The sequence below is a fragment of the Notolepis coatsorum genome, assembly GCF_963971535.1.
Source record: "Notolepis coatsorum genome assembly, chromosome: 11".
Classification (NCBI taxonomy): domain Eukaryota; kingdom Metazoa; phylum Chordata; class Actinopteri; order Aulopiformes; family Paralepididae; genus Notolepis; species Notolepis coatsorum.
Window position 1 is genome coordinate 42,189,314 of NC_140175.1, and position 17,950 is coordinate 42,207,263.

Genomic DNA, 17,950 nt, shown 5'->3' on the forward strand with positions numbered 1-17,950 from the left:
TAGTAGTAGTAGTAGTAGTAGTAGTAGTAGTAGTAGTAGTAGTAGTAGTAGTAGTAGTAGTAATAATAAAGTAGTAGTAGTAGTAGTAGTAGTAGTAGTAGTAGTAGTAATAATAATGTAGTAGTAGTAGTAGTAGTAGTAATAGTAGTAGTAGTAATAATAATAATAATAATAATAAAGTAGTAGTAGTAGTAGTAGTAGTAGTAGTAGTAGTAGTAGTAGTAGTAGTAGTAGTAGTAGTAGTAATAATAATAATAAAGTAGTAGTAGTAATAATAATAATAATAATAATAATAATAATAATAATAATGATGATGATGATGATGATGATGATGATGATGATGATGATGATGATGATGATGATGATGATGATGATGATGATGATGATGATGATGATGATGATGATGATGATGATGATGATGATGATGATGATGATGATGATGATGATGATGATGATGATGATGATGATGATGATGATGATGATGATGATGATGATGATGATGATGATGATGATGATGATGATGATGATGATGATGATGATGATGATGATGATGATGATGATGATGATGATGATGATAATAATAGTAGTAGTAGTAGTAGTAGTAGTAGTAGTAGTATTATTATTATTATTATTATTATTATTATTATTATTATTATTATTATTATTATTATTATTATTATTATTATTATTATTATTATTATTATTATTATTCATTATTATTTTATATGTCCAAAGATTTTATGAAAAATGCATGGGGGCTGTTTTGTCTGGAACTGAAAGCCAATCAGAATCGGAGGGTGTTTTTGACTGATGGTCGAATATGACAATGAGAAAAGAGACCGCCCTCTGACGTGTGTAGAAGGGCTGCCAATGGATTTCTGGGAAATGGCCGCGTCTACAGTAGTCTCTTCAAAACAAATGCCAACTGCCAAGCGTCTTCTATTAATTTGTCTATCAAATACTCTTAATTAGTTGCAGCCAGCAGCGTTTTCTTCGTTAGCGACGGTTTTCAACATGACGCATTTAAAAGTATGCGTGTTAATAAGGTCACCGCTCCAACATGCGCAATAAGTAAAAGATGGCTAGACTTTCCCTGAGGAAACTTTTTGTTTTTTGCCTCTTCCTATCAGCTGCGGTTTTCCTCCTTATAACCCTGCAGGTTCGTGTAATGCGTGAATTAATTATAAACTTGAAATATATCCACACACATTAAACACATGTGTCTCATATACATAACGCTGTTACACCGTAGGTATCTACAGTAGCGATGTTCAACTGTGACTGTCACAATTATTTGTACATTGTTATTGTTAGTTACCCAGCATTGGGCAGATTCGCTGCAATAGCAAAAGCTTTGTCTAATCTAATGCATGCATGCAAATACTGATCTAAACATAAGAGTGTTTCTTCGCTGTATCTTTTGATTTCAGGGAGAGTCTGTACAGCTGCAGCATTCCTCCCTCAAACGTGTCTTCCAATCCCGCTTGGTTTATACTTGGATGAAAACTATATCTCCTTTCCCTCTTGCTGGTATTTCCTTTACCTAATACCTTACCCGCATAGTCATTCCCATGTATATCATTATCATTGCATAAACTATGATACGCTGTGGATGTTTGCCTAACTCATTGCATTAGCCTGCAAACTTGTAATTTTAAATATATAACAAAGCATGTGTCCCTGATAGCAAATGTACTACAAACTCATCTTCCATTGCATGCTTGGATTAAGGATAAACATTCTAGAAGGACCCAAGTTAATTTCATGTTGCAATGTTAGCTGATGCAATAGTTGGCAGGAACTGGAATTCTGTTGCTAGGCAACACTTTGGACCCAAGTGTATTTCCTGTCAGTTATCCATTAGCAAACATTGCAACAGGAAATAACCTTGGGTCTGTTTAGAATGTTTATGTTGTCAAGATGAAACCGTCCATATGTTCTATTTTTAATTTTTAATTTTATTTTGGCAAATACTAATATTTGTTCCACTTCTAGTGGCAAATACTGATGCAGATTCTTGGAAGGGTTTTCTTGTCCGAAATAGGTACAAAACAGGTGAAGCTTTTGATGTCTGTCAACAGAAAATCATGTGGTGTTGTGTGTGGAAGGGGGTCACGACATTCAGATTTCTTAAATCAAAAATCTGTTGGTGTTAGTGTGGCTTGTATTAACACATTCGGCGGCAGGCCCGAGATAAGTTGGGTTAACTCGTTATTTCTTTTATTCGCTATAGCCATTCATAATTCATCCATCCAGCCTGATGTTATCATTGGGAATGGCTCTGAGATCGCAAACGGCCAATACCGCCGCCTAACGCCTTGCGGCCGGTATTGCACATAATTGGAAAGCCTCTGGCTTGGGCTGTACGCTGATCTAAGAAGTCCGGTCCCGGTTTTCCTTCTCGGGCATGAGTAACGTTTATAACACATGGATTGGGGACACTCAAGTTCACTCGGTTCATGTGTTTTGGTGGATAACGTTGGACACACGACCGCAATCAATATTTGGAATGGCAATCAGATAATTGGATTATTCTTTTTGCAGTACATCATAGACGAGGTAAGGACTATATGTTATCAATCTTGCGTTGATCCGATGATTTTTTCCCCGCGATCGCAGCGTGTCTGTAATGTACTGTGTAATGTATGCCGTTGGTGGCGCTCGAAGCATAGAAACCCCCCGCCCCCCACCCTTTCGTGCATGCATGATGAAACATAATACCGATAATCTAGCGTTGATTTCAGAATGATTCTTGATCCAGGCGAGAAATGGCATGATTTATAAGGAAATGCAGTAAAGCGCTGTTTTCCGGAGTTTCCTGGGATTACACAGGATCACTCTAAAACTATACTCATATTCACCACGGTATAAAACGGAAATGTATGGATGAAAAAAGTATCTGTTTTTTGCATGTTGACCGGAAGAAACTCACTGACAATCGACGTTGTTATTAGATCCATAGCTATAATATTTAATATAGGTTTAGCACTGCAAACACCGGAACTTATCCCCATTGAACAGAGCGCTGGCACACAACGGCCCAACGCCCATAGCGACCTCTGGCGCTGAACCTGTTAACACTTTGGCTGCCATGGGTTAAATTCATTATCAACCGTAGGTTGCCGGCTCTATTTGTCTATAGAGAAAGTCTTTGCAGGGCTATAACTTTTTAAATTCTATTGCTACATTGCCATTATTAGGGCCCATTCAAAGTCCTATATGTATTGTTCATTGTGTAGCAACGTTAAACTTTTTCATTCACATATTCATAGTAAAGTATGGTCTAATGTATAAGTATGTTTTCATCTCTTTCTGCAGCTTTCTCCAGAACGTGATCTATAGCCCCAAATACATTATATTGATGATGCAATACAGTTTTATGGCAATCAGCGCGATATAAAAAATTCCAACTAGACGTACTTCTAGAAGTTACTACACGTCATCTGATGTTGACCGGATGGGCTAGGGGGCGTTTATAATTCCGTGGGCAGCGTTATACCAATCATCTAATGTGGGTCAAATGTTGATAATAGCAGTTAGTATCGAAGACGGTAACTTTACACGCTAAAACTCACCCCAGTCTCCGCGCGCCGTTGGGCGATCATCGTAGAGTAGAAATGTTATCATTATGGGATGTAGATTTACCCGGTCCATCTCCAGCTTGTATAATGGTATATACGTCCAAATCATGTTGTTTATCGAGTTATTGGCAATCGATCGCTGTGTATTGTGACGAGCTAGAATGCCGGGACCTATAGCGAGTGCCCGGAAGTAATACAGCCGTCCAGCACAACCTCTATGGCACTTCCTGTTAAGCGATTGCGCCGATCGGCCACCAGATGGCGCTCCTGAACCGCCAGAGAGCTCAGTGGGTCCTCCTGGTGGATCTCAGGCCAGCGGAGGGGAAATATGAATCCGATCGCAGATTTTTGAAATATTGATATAAGGACGCTGTAAAGCGTCCTCCGGCAACTTGAGCATGGCCGGGAATGACGCTTTTAAGCGTTTTCCGGCAGTCAAAGTGTTAAAGGACAGGATCACTTTGTTGTTGTTGTTGTTATTATTATTATTATTATTATTATTATTATTATTATTATTATTATTATTATTATTATTATTATTATTATTATTATTATTATTATTATTATTATTTTTAAACATTGTCTGGCATGATGTTGACTAGCATTTACTAGTACTTATGGTAATTTCACTGCTGTATTGTATGTACTGAGAGACTGCCTCATTCTCTCTCCAGGCTCCAATGCAATCCAATGGGGCAGGGGTTTTAACCTTCATGATCCTGTATGTGTTTCCCCAAAGTAGGAAGCTCACATTATAATCCGGTGTGTTTTTATGTTCTACAGAAGAAATGATTGTGAACCACACATTATATGTTTCATAGGCCTAAGTTGCGCAACTTTTAACTTTTGATATGATGTACTGTACGGTTTGCAACCATTTTCTCAGTAGAACAAAACTAAAGACGCATCTGATTATACAGTGATTTTCCTGTTTTTTAAACACATGTCTCTCTACTAAAGTGATCAGTGAAATGATGATCATGTCAGACAATGTTTAAATAGTGCCTGGGTCCTTTAAGCAACACACTCACAGAAAGGATTTCACAAACATGCCAATTCTACATTCAGCTATTAGCTAACCAGATTCACCGCAAAATTTGTCAGAATCATTAATGTATGGCAACAAGTTCCACATTTGGCACAGAAGTTCTCTTGGGTCTACTTTGCTGAAGAAAGAATGTTAGCCACTTAAAAATCCAACATGGCCACAGTTTTTCAAGATGGCTACCACCGATGATACTGAAATGCAATTTCTTTATGTTAAATGAATTTTATCTCAGTAATTCATTAATGGGCAGTTCACCCAAAATAAAAATAAAAAACAACCATAATTTCCCCCTTACCCAGAGTGCTACAGTATGTATATTTATTATATGTATATAAAATATTTTGGGACTCCCTCGAAAACAAGATGGTTAACTTAATCTCAAGGAGTTTATCCTTTCAATAAATACATTTCAAATATGTTTTTATTATTTTATTTTTTATTATTATTATTTTATTTTTATTTTGGGTGAACTGCCCCTTTAATCTAAATATAACTCTCCTTTCGTGCCTGAAAATACTTGCTGTGGTTAAAATCTTGGTCACTAGCAATGCATGTCATATTTCCAAGTGGCAGCAGGTTAGGTAAGGTAAGGGTGCAGTGTCTCCATCTCTGCTCTCAATTCTGAAATGGATCAGTTCCAACTTAAGGTAGGCCGTCATAAATCAAATGTTACTGTGTGAATAATGTAATTGATACTGAACATTGAATGTGGTCTTTATCTTAGAATTACAAGTGGAATTTTTGCTCAAGATTCATGGGGTATTATGGCTCTGGAACTGAAGTATCATGCTTCATGTTCGTGAGTCGACTGATAAGAGGTGATATTTGAGATTCTTTGCTATTCGACAATTGATCATCCGGTATCTCATCAGATTCTGATGATGGGTCATCTGGAATCTCATCAAATGATTGGCTAATCAACAACTCAAGTGATTGCAGGTCATGCCTGATGCCTCTCACCCATCTTGCTGTAAAAAGGAACCATTCTGTAGACAAATGAAAGCAACATTTCATATTCATATATTCATGAAAGGTAAGGTTACTAGCCCTGGTAAATTCAGGAAAAATTGCCTTCCACTTATTGAATTTAAGATAAAGACCACATTGAATGACAGCAGAGTAACATTGTCAGTTATGATAGCCTACCTTGGAACTGATTTCACAAGTAAAATTCCTAGAATTGAGAGCAGAGATTGAGGGAAGTTCACTGCCATGTATACGCCCTTGTGACATAATTATAGTACACCTGCTGCCAGAGGTAAACTCCACTACTATACAAGGAAATATCACATGCGTTGACCCTTCAAACCCAGCTAGTATTTTCAGGCATGAAAAGAGAGTTGTTTTTAGATTAAGGGAATTAATTACTGAGATTGATCTGTAAATATATCATTGAGATGTCTAACTGCATCGGTCAAAGGTAAATCATGACAGTGAAATCACACAACAGACACAGATTCTCTGACAATTAGTAGTTGCTTGATTGAGCTAAAACGGCAAGAAATGTATTTCAGAGAGTCGGAGCATAAAATGTTGATATAGATTTGGGGAATTGAACATTTTATGAGCCTGGCCATCATGTATTTTTACTGGGAATGAGAGAGAAAAAAATTTAGCAAGGTTTTATTCTTGCATATTTGTCTTTTTCACAATGAAAAACATCTCATTCTACACTGACATTTCTGAAATATGTCAGGTCTATCAAATTATATGACGGAAATGGTACATGGTCATTGTCAGTGGCAGCCATCTTGGAAAATGGTGGCCATGTTGGATTTTCAAATGGCTAACCTTTTTCAGCAAAGTAGGCCCAAGAGAGCCTTCATGGCAAATGTGATGCTTGTTGCCACATTACACGTTGTCACTTCTGATTGTGCTTTTTAAAGCTCAAATCAAACCGGTCTGCCAATATATCAGTACTGTACATCCCTATTATGGATTACATGCAGTTCACCAATTTTCAATATAACCATAATAATCATAATTACATCATAGCAATATGTGATCCATCATATGTGGCAGTCAGACCTCTGAGGATGATGCTGGGATTGTTCTGACGGGGTTTACAGGTGGTGGTGGAGCTGGGCCAGTTTGAACGGACGGTGTATCGACTCCTGCCCGAAGACCTCCAGGGGTCTGATGGACAGAGAAGACTGACTGTGGAAGAGTCCGAACACACACCTGACTACCCTTACATCGTATGGTGGTCCCCTCTAACCGGAGAGATCGGCCGGCTGGGAGAGTGTGGGGCAAACAAGTGCTTCTTCACCATCAACAGAACACATTACTCTCACCCGTCCACACATGCCTTCCTCTTCTATGGTGAGGAACTGCAGAAATCTGATGCCGGGAATCTTGATATAGATATTAGGTATTATTGTTACAAAAAACAATCAGAAAAGTTAACGTTGTCATCCACTTCCTTAATAATGTATGACCTATAATAATAGAATAGGGCATTGCTGAGAGTGTTGCATTTGATTTGGTAGCTTAACAGTGAGTGATGGTTGCCACTAGAGGGGGTCATTGTATAACTACAGAATACCAGGTTGTCTAGTATAGTTCACTGCAATGCAGTCCGACTCCACATGCACCTGGATAAAATGTCTAATGAAGTATTGTGTTGAAGTGTAAAATGTAACCATTATCATCACGTGATGTCTATATTTCCATAGACATGTCAGTTTTGGTGCCTCACCTCTCTTGTTTGGATTACATTATGTTCACTTAGCCACAACTGATTTTTTAATTTAGATATTAATCTTTATAACGCAATCCCAAGGTAAAGAGAGCAGAGCAAATGTCCTCATCACAAAGTATTAATTAATAGTCAATGTTAATGAAGTACAACCTCCTTAACTAATATCTGAAATCCCATTATATCCTTGATGCAGGATTAATCACCTTAAAAAGTAGTTATTTTATCTTTCCCACTATTACGGTAAATCAGAGATAAGCATAAGATAAGATGCTTGCCAGTAAAAAGAAGACAGCCCTATAAATCACTGCATATTTTATGTTTACCTACTCTTATTACTTGGGTGTAATGTGCTGTGTGGCCAGTCAGCAGTGGCCGAGAAGCGCTGACTCTTAATAATCAAGACAGAAAATCCATGCTCATCTTTTGACTCCTTTCATACCTAACCAGGCACCGACTTCGATATCGAGAGCCTCCCCCTGCCAAGGAGGCCCCACCACCACTGGGCATTGTTCCACGAAGAGTCGCCCAAGAACAACTACAAGCTCTTCCATGAGCCAGTCATCACCCTGTTCAACCACACCGCCACGTTCAGTCACCACTCCCACCTGGCCCTCACCAGCCAGTACCTGGAGAGTCTGGAGGTGCTGACCTCCCTGGCACACCTGGTGTCCCTGGAGCAGAAGAACAAGCTGAGGAAGACGCTGGCCCCCGTTGTGTATGTCCAGTCGGACTGCCACCCACCTTCGGATAGGGATGTTTATGTGTGGGAGCTGATGAAGTACATCCAGGTGGACTCGTATGGTCAGTGTCTCCACAACAAGGACCTCCCTCCTGACCTGAGGGACTCTACCGCCATGGAAGAGGAGAGCTTCTACCAGATCCTGGCCCGGTACAAGTTCATCCTGGCCTTCGAGAACGCCATCTGCGACGACTACATCACAGAGAAACTGTGGAGGCCTCTCAAACTTGGGGTGGTGCCAGTTTACTACGGGGCGCCCAACATCGGGAAGTGGCTTCCTGGTGAAAAGAGTGTGGTTGTGGTGGACCCGGATGAGCCCCCAGAGAAGCTGGCTCAGTTGCTGAAGAGGTTAGATGCAGATGATGAGGAGTACGCCACTTATCTGGAATGGAAGACGCAGCAAAAAGTCTCCAACCCGACTCTGGAGAGGGAGCTGAGGGAGCGGCCGTGGGGCGTTCATGACCTCACACAGGAGAACTACATAGATGTATTTGAATGCATGGTGTGTAACAGGGTGTGGGAGAACCTCAACAGGGAAAAGAAGGTGAGATAGAGTCGATCATGCAGTTATCAGTTTAGAGTGATACTTTGAATTCTTGTTCAGAACAGATTAATGTCTTTGGCTGTATTAGGAAGGAGTATTTCTTTCTTAATTGTAATCATAGTTGCTTTTCATTTTCTCGCAAAACAGGGCCTTGATCCAAAGTCTTGGCATGCTGAAGGGAACCACCTGAATTGCCCTTCTCCAAGGAGATTTGACTTCCCTGCGCCTCCCAGAAACTCGTCGCCCTTCAGAAGTATCTGGAGGCCAAGTTATGAGCAGTCGATAAAAGAGGCCAGAGCTCTGCGCCGTCTGGTTGATAGGAACAATAATTTCTCTGTGGGACAATATTGGAAGGAAGTATTCAGTGACTGAAAACATTCAAACGTGATGAATGAATGATAAAATACCGTTGCTGTAATACAGCTCTAAAGACTTCCATTCACCTGATTGTGAGTCTACAGTTTATTTTACTTTGCATATTTTTGCAACACATGGTTTGTTTTACACCATAGATACACATATCACATTGACATGCCTAGACACATAAAGCCACATTATGTCTACTTTATTACATGGCGTTTTCACATTTGCCGAAATGCTTGATTGTGATTGGTCAATAGCCCCTGACAGCGGTGAATTATTTTTCGATAACTGACCGCTGCCATGGGCAACGCGCAATAATCACCGGTGATTATTGCTTTTCGCAGCTGGAGCAATCAAGCCCACTGACACACACTGCATCAGTGCAATCAGACACACCTGCCGGCTGCCGGCGATAATAATAATCACTTTATTTGGGCTGACAGAGCCACAGAACAACTGCGTCTGCATTTGATCTCGTCTTGTCGATGGTGTAAAATGAATTAGGTATATTGTTAGTAAGTTAGCCATGTAATAAGCGGGATAATGTATAGCTATACTCGGTCATTGTCGCAAAATAATTGACCTTCACTGACGTTTAGAACACCTCGGTGAGGCGCCTCGGTATTCTAAATTCCGCGTCGGTCAATTATTTTGCGACAATGACCTCGTAGCTATACATTATCCCTTACATATTTCACTGGTTTTCCAGAAATCATCCAAACAGAGGCCACCCTTCCACAATAACTTACACCAACTGTCTTTCTGTAATGCTGCTGAACCTTCAGGAAGCTAAGGCGTCAGGTATGACACATTTTTAAGTATGTCGTAGGGCAAAAAGGATACAGTATACGGGGACACCGATATTAGCTGCCTGATACTGAGGTCATGTCCACAAATACTACCTGTTCCTTGTTTTAATATTCACATTTATCCGCCATCAGAACTTATTACATCATGGAAAGCTTACATTCTTAGGGAGTGGTGACATAAAGTATTTCAGTAGCTAAATTGGTGATCTGTAAGTTAACTCCTTAATTATCTATATCCGTATCGGATCCGGTAGAGCCACAGGCGAGAGTGTGTGAGGTATTTTGTCAGGAGGAAGAGGTGACGAAGCTCAGCTGATACTTCCTTCTAACCCTGGGGCATTTCCTTTAAACTGCTGCTAATGAATGTCAGTTATTCAAATGCTTCATCGAAACCAATAATAAATCACCAACACTGTTTTTGGTTTTCTTCACTGAGGAATTTCTTTTTTTATGCTGACTACAGTTGTGACTTATATTGCCCTACAAAGACAAAAACCAGTAACTTATGTTACTGGCCATTTTCCTTTGTACAGCAGAGTACCTCTCTACATGTGTATTTTATTCTACATGTGTATTTATACTACTACAGTGTCTGTATCCCTCTACATGTGTATGAATACCACTATTGATTGATTGATTGAAAACTTTATTAACAGATTGCAGAATGGGTACAATACAGTACAGCTCAATACACACAATTGTTAAGGGGATGCAGACCAGAGAAAGACTTTCGTCTTGTTTACATCAGGGTCCCCCATTTTCAATTCATCAGGACATGTATGACATACATGACATACAGATAGTCAGTACTGCTACATCTATACATTTATGACATACCAGATTTGCAAATACAGTACTGTTTGTGATACAGAAGGAGTCAGGAAAAGGGAGTATACATTTGACGTAGAAACTGTACATTGGAGGAGGTTGGGTGGGGGGGGGTTGGGCACACTGGGATATTGACAACCATACTGGGTAATCTACATTGGAGGGGGGGGGGGGGGGGGGCACACTGTATATACAAGCAAAACTGTACATTGAGGGGGGGGGGGGGGAGACACTGTACAAACAAAATTGTACATTGGACTATTGACAAAACCATACTAGGTAAATGACTGTACATTGGAGGGGGTTGGGTTAGGATATTTACAGGGGCCAGTGTTGAATTGCAGTCTCCCGTAGGTGTCCCTTGAGAGAGGTTTTGAAAGTGGGTAGTGATCCACATTCCTTTACAGCTGTGGGTAGGGCGTTCCACATTGATGTGGCATAATTGCGAAACGTGTTTAGTCCCTTATTTGAGCCGAATCTGGGTTTAACATGATTTGTGGAGCTCCCTCTGGTGTTGTGATCGTGGTATTCACTGACCTTTGGGAAGTATTTTGACATGTACATGGGTACCTTGGTCGTGTAGTGTATCTTGTAGACCAGGCCCATTGCAAGTTGCTGTACTCTGTCGTCTACTCTAAGCCATCCTAGGTTGTCAAAGTGGGCAGGGGTGAGGTGGGTTCTAGGAGTAAGGTCAAGCAGTAGTCTGACCAGTTTGTTTTGAGATGTTTGTAATTTTGTTTTTAGCGCCTTTGAGGTGCTTTGGTACCATGAGGTGCAAGCATAGTCGTAGTACCCCTGAATGAGTGCTCCTGCCAGAGTCTTCAGGGTATTCTTGTTTACCAGAGAGGAGATCCGGTACAAGAATCGAGTTCGTTGGTTGACTTTTTTTATTACATTGGATGCCATTTTGTCACAGGAGAGATTAGCCTCTAGGATGGAACCCAGGTAGGTAATTTCATCTTTCCTTGTGACAATATTGTCACCCACTGTAACTGAGAAGCCGTCGGTCTTGCTGAGTTTGTTATTTGAACCGAAGAGAATGGACTCTGTTTTGCCCATGTGTAATGATTGTTATCAGCGAGCCATATGCAGATTCTGCCTAGTTCCGAGCTGAGGGTTTTTTCAACCTGTAACTTGTTCTTGTCAGAGACCAGCAGGGCTGAGTCGTCCGCAAACAGGAACAAGTTGCAGTCACAAGCTGACGACATGTCATTTGCATAAATTAGGAACAGTAGCGGTCCTAATATGCTTCCTTGTGGAACACCACAGCTCACTGTGAGGGGGGGGGATAGGGTACCGTTTACCTCCACCATCTGTTCCCTCCCCTCAAGGTAGGATTGCATCCAGCTCACTGATAGACTATCAAAACCCAATTGCTTTTAGCTTGTCAATCAGAATGGAGTGATTGACCGTGTCAAAGGCCTTTTGTAGGTCCAGCATGACCATGCCGCAGTATTTGCCTGCGTCCACCTCTTGTTTGATGTGGTCATTCAAATAGAGAAGGCATGTGTCAGTGGAGTGGGATGTTCTGAAGCCTGATTGGAATTCGTAGATTAGATTTTTTTCCGCTAGGTACTTTTCGACCTGTTTGTAGACTATTTTTTCCATGACTTTCGAGATGGAGGTGAGAATAGAAACAGGGCGGTAGTTGCCTGGGTCTAATTTGCTGCCCTTTTTGTGCAGAGGGGTCACCCTCGCAATTTTGAAGTCCTTGGGGACGTGTCCCTGTTTTATGGAGAGGTTTATTATGTGTGTGATGATTGGGGTGATGGCCTGTATCCTCTAAATGTGTATGTACTAATACTACTATTTGTACTGCCCTACAAAGGCAAACTATATAAATTGAAGGTACTGCTTTTTGCCATACCTGTACAGTCAAATACTATAACCCACTTTTTAAGAATACAGTCTTCATTCATTAAATTCAACAGAAACTGGTAGTTGCCTGGCAGGCCGTGTCATCGTTGTATTAAATATCTCCATCCAGTAGAGGGAACTGTGCAGCTTTTGCTGAGGAATATGTTTTAGGTTAGACATTTAGGAGAAAAGGTAGAGGATTGGGATGTTGTGTATTTTATATTGGTAATGTGCACCAGCTCATGTAGACTATCTAAATAAATCCTAATAGATTTTACATTTCATGTTGCTGCAAATAAATGAATACAATAAGCCTTCCAAAAAACCTTTCTCGTAGCCACACATTCACTTTAAATAGGCATTTCAGAAACATGGCTACATAAGGATAGTTTGGAGTTGTATAAAATGGATCATTTTAACAGAGAAGACAGAATTTGGTGGAGGTGCAATAGTGAAGATTTCAAAGAAAGCTGACGGAACACAACAAAAATTTGACAGACAAATAAAACAATTTCTAAAACTCAGTTTCTACAAAAAACATAATGGAATTCTGTATTAAATGCCAATGATAATACATGTACCTTATTTATTAGTGAACGAATGAAAAACTTGTTGGGCTTTTCCTGAAAATAAATATATTAAATCTCATTCCTGCATCAAGCCCTAGGCAAGTCATGGAATCAACAAATCTATAAAGTTTTATAAAAACTATACAAGCAATATGTAGGCCTATCCAGCCCAACACTGCCTTAATCATGAGAGATGTAGATTATACAGAAATACATTAAATCACATTATCCGATATGCCAAGAGGCAATACTTAAATTTGTTGTATTTATTCGTACATGGAATTGTTACAGTCCAACAGTGTCTTCAATACATAGTTCACTTAATATGATCCACTAAATTCCATGGCCGAAAGGAACAGGAAGAAGAAAACTCTTATTGTACCATGCCCCTACAGGGCCTACACACATATACAGTACACTGATAGACTATTTATAGTGCAATGTTTACCAAAGCAAACAAAAAGTACATACTTATTTTGCAGAAATGAAAACATCAACACAATTAAATGAACATAAATAAATACATTTTGTGTATCAGTTAATTGCATATTTACTGAGGTTCTTTTAACAATGAGATGACTTATCACAAAGCGTTATTCACACATCCAATAGTTCACATGCAGGTGTGTTGGAAAGTGTCTTGAAATTATTCTGTCTGACAATATACTTGTCACTGTCTGTCAGATAATACTCTGACGAAGTTCCATCAATTGTGATGATGAGCAAGAACAATGAACTGGCAAATGCCAAAATCTAACATGAAAAATGTATGGACAACAATTTACCAAAACCTTTAGCCCCGCTAGTGAATAATAGCAAGCGACTCAAGGGATGGCAATGTTGGTCAATCAGTCATGTCAACCACTTGGTCCAAGCTAGAACCTTTTTACATTTTATTTAAAACATTTTTTTTGCTTTATTGGATAGACAGAGGGGAGGAGACATTCGGCAAATGTCGCCGGGTCCGGGAGTCAAAACCCGGGACGGCCATGTTGCACTGAAGGGCGTTACGTGGTGCGCCACCCTGGCTATAGAACTTTAATGAGATATCTCTAAAAGTAATGGCCATATTTGCATGGAATTTGCTGTGGACATTTATGATCTCAAAAGGAAGAAACATTGATTTTTATGACCTCATGACTTTTCCTCTAGCGCCACCAGCAGGCCAAACCTTCAATATTCAGATTAGTGTATCTCTTTAAGCCTGGCACTAGAGGCCTGATTCACCCTTCCCGATTGGGATAACTTTTAATGAATGAAATAGTGAAATGAAAAAAAATTCTGGACTGACTTCCTCAAGGACCCCTGGGGGTCCCCGGACCCCACGTTGAGAACCACTGGCAGACAGTATGGTGACCTGACCTATGGAGAACTGACCTGAGTGTCCAGTAGTGCTCAGCATCCATGTTCCACAAGAACAGAATGAAGTGTTACGGAGCACTGACACAATTTCTGAAAGGCTTTTTATAAAACCCAGGACCTCTGGGTTGACTGAGGCCAAGCCACCTCACTAAAGTACATCAAAGCGCTCTCCCCTGACCCAATTTCAAAAGCCATCACAGGATGCTATGTTAGGTATGTATCACTCCACCAAAACCACTTCTTTCAATCCCCTGTATCTTTCCCTCAATTGTAGGTGGAAAATATTGGTATTCAGTCCATTTTCTTTTGCAGGAATTGAGGTCACATGAGAGCATCTGTTTGTACTAGGACTATGCTCATACCTATGACATCCAAAATGGTTGTTGGACCTCTTAGAGGTTAACCATCTTATTACAGAATTGAAAGAAATGGGGAAGCAATCTCATTTTGGCCTTTGATGTTATGAATTAAGAAAATATAGTATGCAAATCGATGACCAATATGGAGGTGCAGAACCTAAACCCTGTCTCCTTAGTGTCTCCCCATCTCCTGTTTTTCCATGTAGACCCAGCAGATGCCCTCCTCTCTATGTGTTCCTCCTGTCTCTCAGTCCTTCTGTCATCACCCCCAGCTGTTGTCTGTTAGTCATTACTCCCCTGTGTATTTATGTTCCATTTATGTCAGTCAGTGCTATCTCTGTAGACTGTTAGTTTCTAGATGCTACTTTTAATAGTTCTGTTTTCTGTCTGTTCTTGCCTGAGTAGTCAGTCAGCTATCCCCACCGGTCTGCCTGCCTGGTATTGTGCTTATTAAATACACCAATATTGGTTTCCCCCATCATCTTCCTCTTGTGTCTCCTGTCTGCACTTGGCTTCACATCTCCATAATAATAAGAAGAAGTCTTTATTTGTCATCAGTGATGCCAGTAACTAGTTACTAAGTAACTAGTTACTCTAATGTCTAATCTGATTACTTTTTTCAGTAAATAGTCATCTAACTTGTTACTTTTTACAAGCCAGTAATCTGATTACAGTTACTTTTCCAAGTGGCTGTGCATTACTATTTAGTTACTATCTCATAATGCTGATGATAAGAGAGCCAGGGGTACAGTCAGCTAGACCGGAGATGGGATGTTCGCTCGCGCACGCACACAGCCACACACACATGTTTACGTTTATAGCTGATTTTAGAATGGCTTCAGCATGAAGTTAAATCAACTATCCAGTTTGTTTTATAGTGTAATTTGGCTACTTGAGAGAGAGTGAGAGAGTGAGAGTGAGAGAGAGAGATTCATGTTACGCGCGACTTGCGGATGGCAACTGATGGCTGATGACGTCTCATGATGACCTGTCTGAGCAGCCAAAACTGTTGTCATTCTTATGTTGTGGCAGCAGCAGGGGGGACGACGACTAAGTTATTTTGATAATCAAGTAATCAGTAAAGTAACTAGATTACTTTTTAAAGGAGTAATCAGTAATCAGATAATTTTTTACAAGTAATCTGTAGCATCACTGTTTGTCATGCAGATTAACACACACATGCGAGATGGGCGACACACAGGAACACACACACAGGAACACACACACACACACACATGCATTGAGTCGCTGATTAAATGTCTCTCTGCACATGACCCATCCCGTCGTCCTTCCCCCCAAGGGCAGCCGGGAGCAGACATGGGCTGCGGCGTGGGCCGTGCCCGGGGACCAATCCAAGTGCTCCTGTCCGTCTTCATCAGGGACGCGACAGCATTGGCGATCTGTTCTGCATGTTCTTCCATTGGGTTTATCTTATTTGGAGGGGAAACCCTTGCAAGCACGGGGAGAACATGCAAACTCCACACAGAAAGTCCTGGGAGATACCCCACCTGGGTACCTGACAAGCTGGCAACCTGTTCCCCAAGCGGGAATCGAACCCAGGACCTTCTAGCTGTGAGGCGACGGCGTTAACCACTGTGTTTCAAGTTTCAAGTTCAAGTTTCAAGTTTCTTTAATAGTTGTCATACAGAAGTACAGAATACTTTTTTACGCTCCAGAGACTGTGCTAGACAAGATAAGTATGAAATAAAATAGTATAGCATGTAAATTAGAAGTAAAAAATGAGGTCACAGTGTTCAGTATAGACATATGTACAATGTTCGATGCAGAATAGAAGTAACTGAGTTACCATATAATATACAATATACTATGCAGTGTACTAATATACAATACTATATAGTGCAAAGCAGAAATGGGTGGCAGAAATTACCGTAACTATGAGCCATGACGGACACAGCGGACATGGTCCAGCAACTCCAGCTCATCTATACCTGTTACAAAGGGTCAGATTAAACCGAATATATATATTTATTGCCTGAGATCCCATGTATAGTATTTGTATATCGTTTGATATCCCCTGTATATTCCTTGTACAATATGCACTGAATATCCCTTTAGTCTAGCAGGACGGACCATGGTATTCGTTCCCCTATTGGAAGCGATCCCCTGGCGCCAGGTACCGAGTAAAGCCTTGCCCCCTCGAGCTGACTTGAAAGCTACCGCCGGGACTTGCCCAGGCATGCCCGCTTTCGCCCACGGCTACGAGACCGAGAGGCGACAGAAATGAGATAGGCACTATTTGTCCGCCGTGGATATAAATATGGCGCAAGAATACAGAACCCCCCTTGCAGTTCCTTTTCAGTTCGCCTTCAGTTCAGTCTGGTTCAGTTACCAAGTAAAGCCTTGCCCACTACGCAACGTGCGGTACAGTAGGGCTCGCATTGCCCCAATATAGTCTCGTGTTATCCTAAATACGTCTGTTTGTCGTATCGTTCTCTATTCATTAGTAAACCTTCATTACGAGTCAAAGACCACGTGGAGTGAGTAATTGTGCGTCGACATAGAGCACTTATTGCCCGTGCTAATAGTATAGTAACGTCAGGACCAACCGTGCATTACCGCACCGGAGGATTTACACCGGAGCAGCAGCACCACGGGGGATTTACACCCCACCGGCAGTGCCACTCTCCGGGCAAGGATTATTATTCTTCATTGCTTTGACCAAGCTGCTGGAACAGAGAACCGCCTACCCCACTGCTACTGTGGGATCCACGTGCCCGTGGGGACAACATTCAAGCCAGTCTCTGTCGAACCAGAGGCTCCACGGCTTCTACCTTCACCTGCAAGGCGCGCACCCTGGGATCAGGCTGCCTCTCCCCGTTGACCCAGGGATGATATCGCCTCCTTGAACCCTGGACTTGCATAGAGCTTTGCCTCCCTCTGCTGGCTTACAACCGGTAGTACACCCCTATCCCAGAGCACCATAGAGATCATCCTTAATATGCACTATTGATTTACCTGCACATTCTATTTGCCTTATAAGCGCAATCTAAGCAAAGTATATGATGTAACCTAATATCCCTTTTATGTAATAAATATTGTAAACTAGTATTCTGTGTGGAAAACCGTGTTATTGTGGAGTGTTCTAATCTAATAATACTTATGTACAGTATTGGCCAGAAGTACATAGACGGTAGTGATTAATGATATCAGTACTTGATTAATACAGTCA

The 17,950-nt window shown here is 40.9% G+C and overlaps 1 protein-coding gene across 1 annotated transcript; it reads left to right on the forward strand.

The window, feature by feature from the left end:
• The first annotated feature begins 894 nt into the window (after window positions 1–894).
• pofut3 (protein O-fucosyltransferase 3) lies at window positions 895–10,181 on the forward strand. Its single transcript, XM_084324714.1, has 4 exons — window positions 895–1,159; window positions 6,699–6,951; window positions 7,778–8,613; window positions 8,761–10,181. Exons 1-4 carry the CDS (start codon window positions 1,079–1,081, stop codon window positions 8,983–8,985), a joined length of 1,395 nt encoding a protein of 464 aa, XP_084180840.1. The 5' UTR covers window positions 895–1,078; the 3' UTR covers window positions 8,986–10,181.
• Window positions 10,182–17,950: the final 7,769 nt, after the last annotated feature.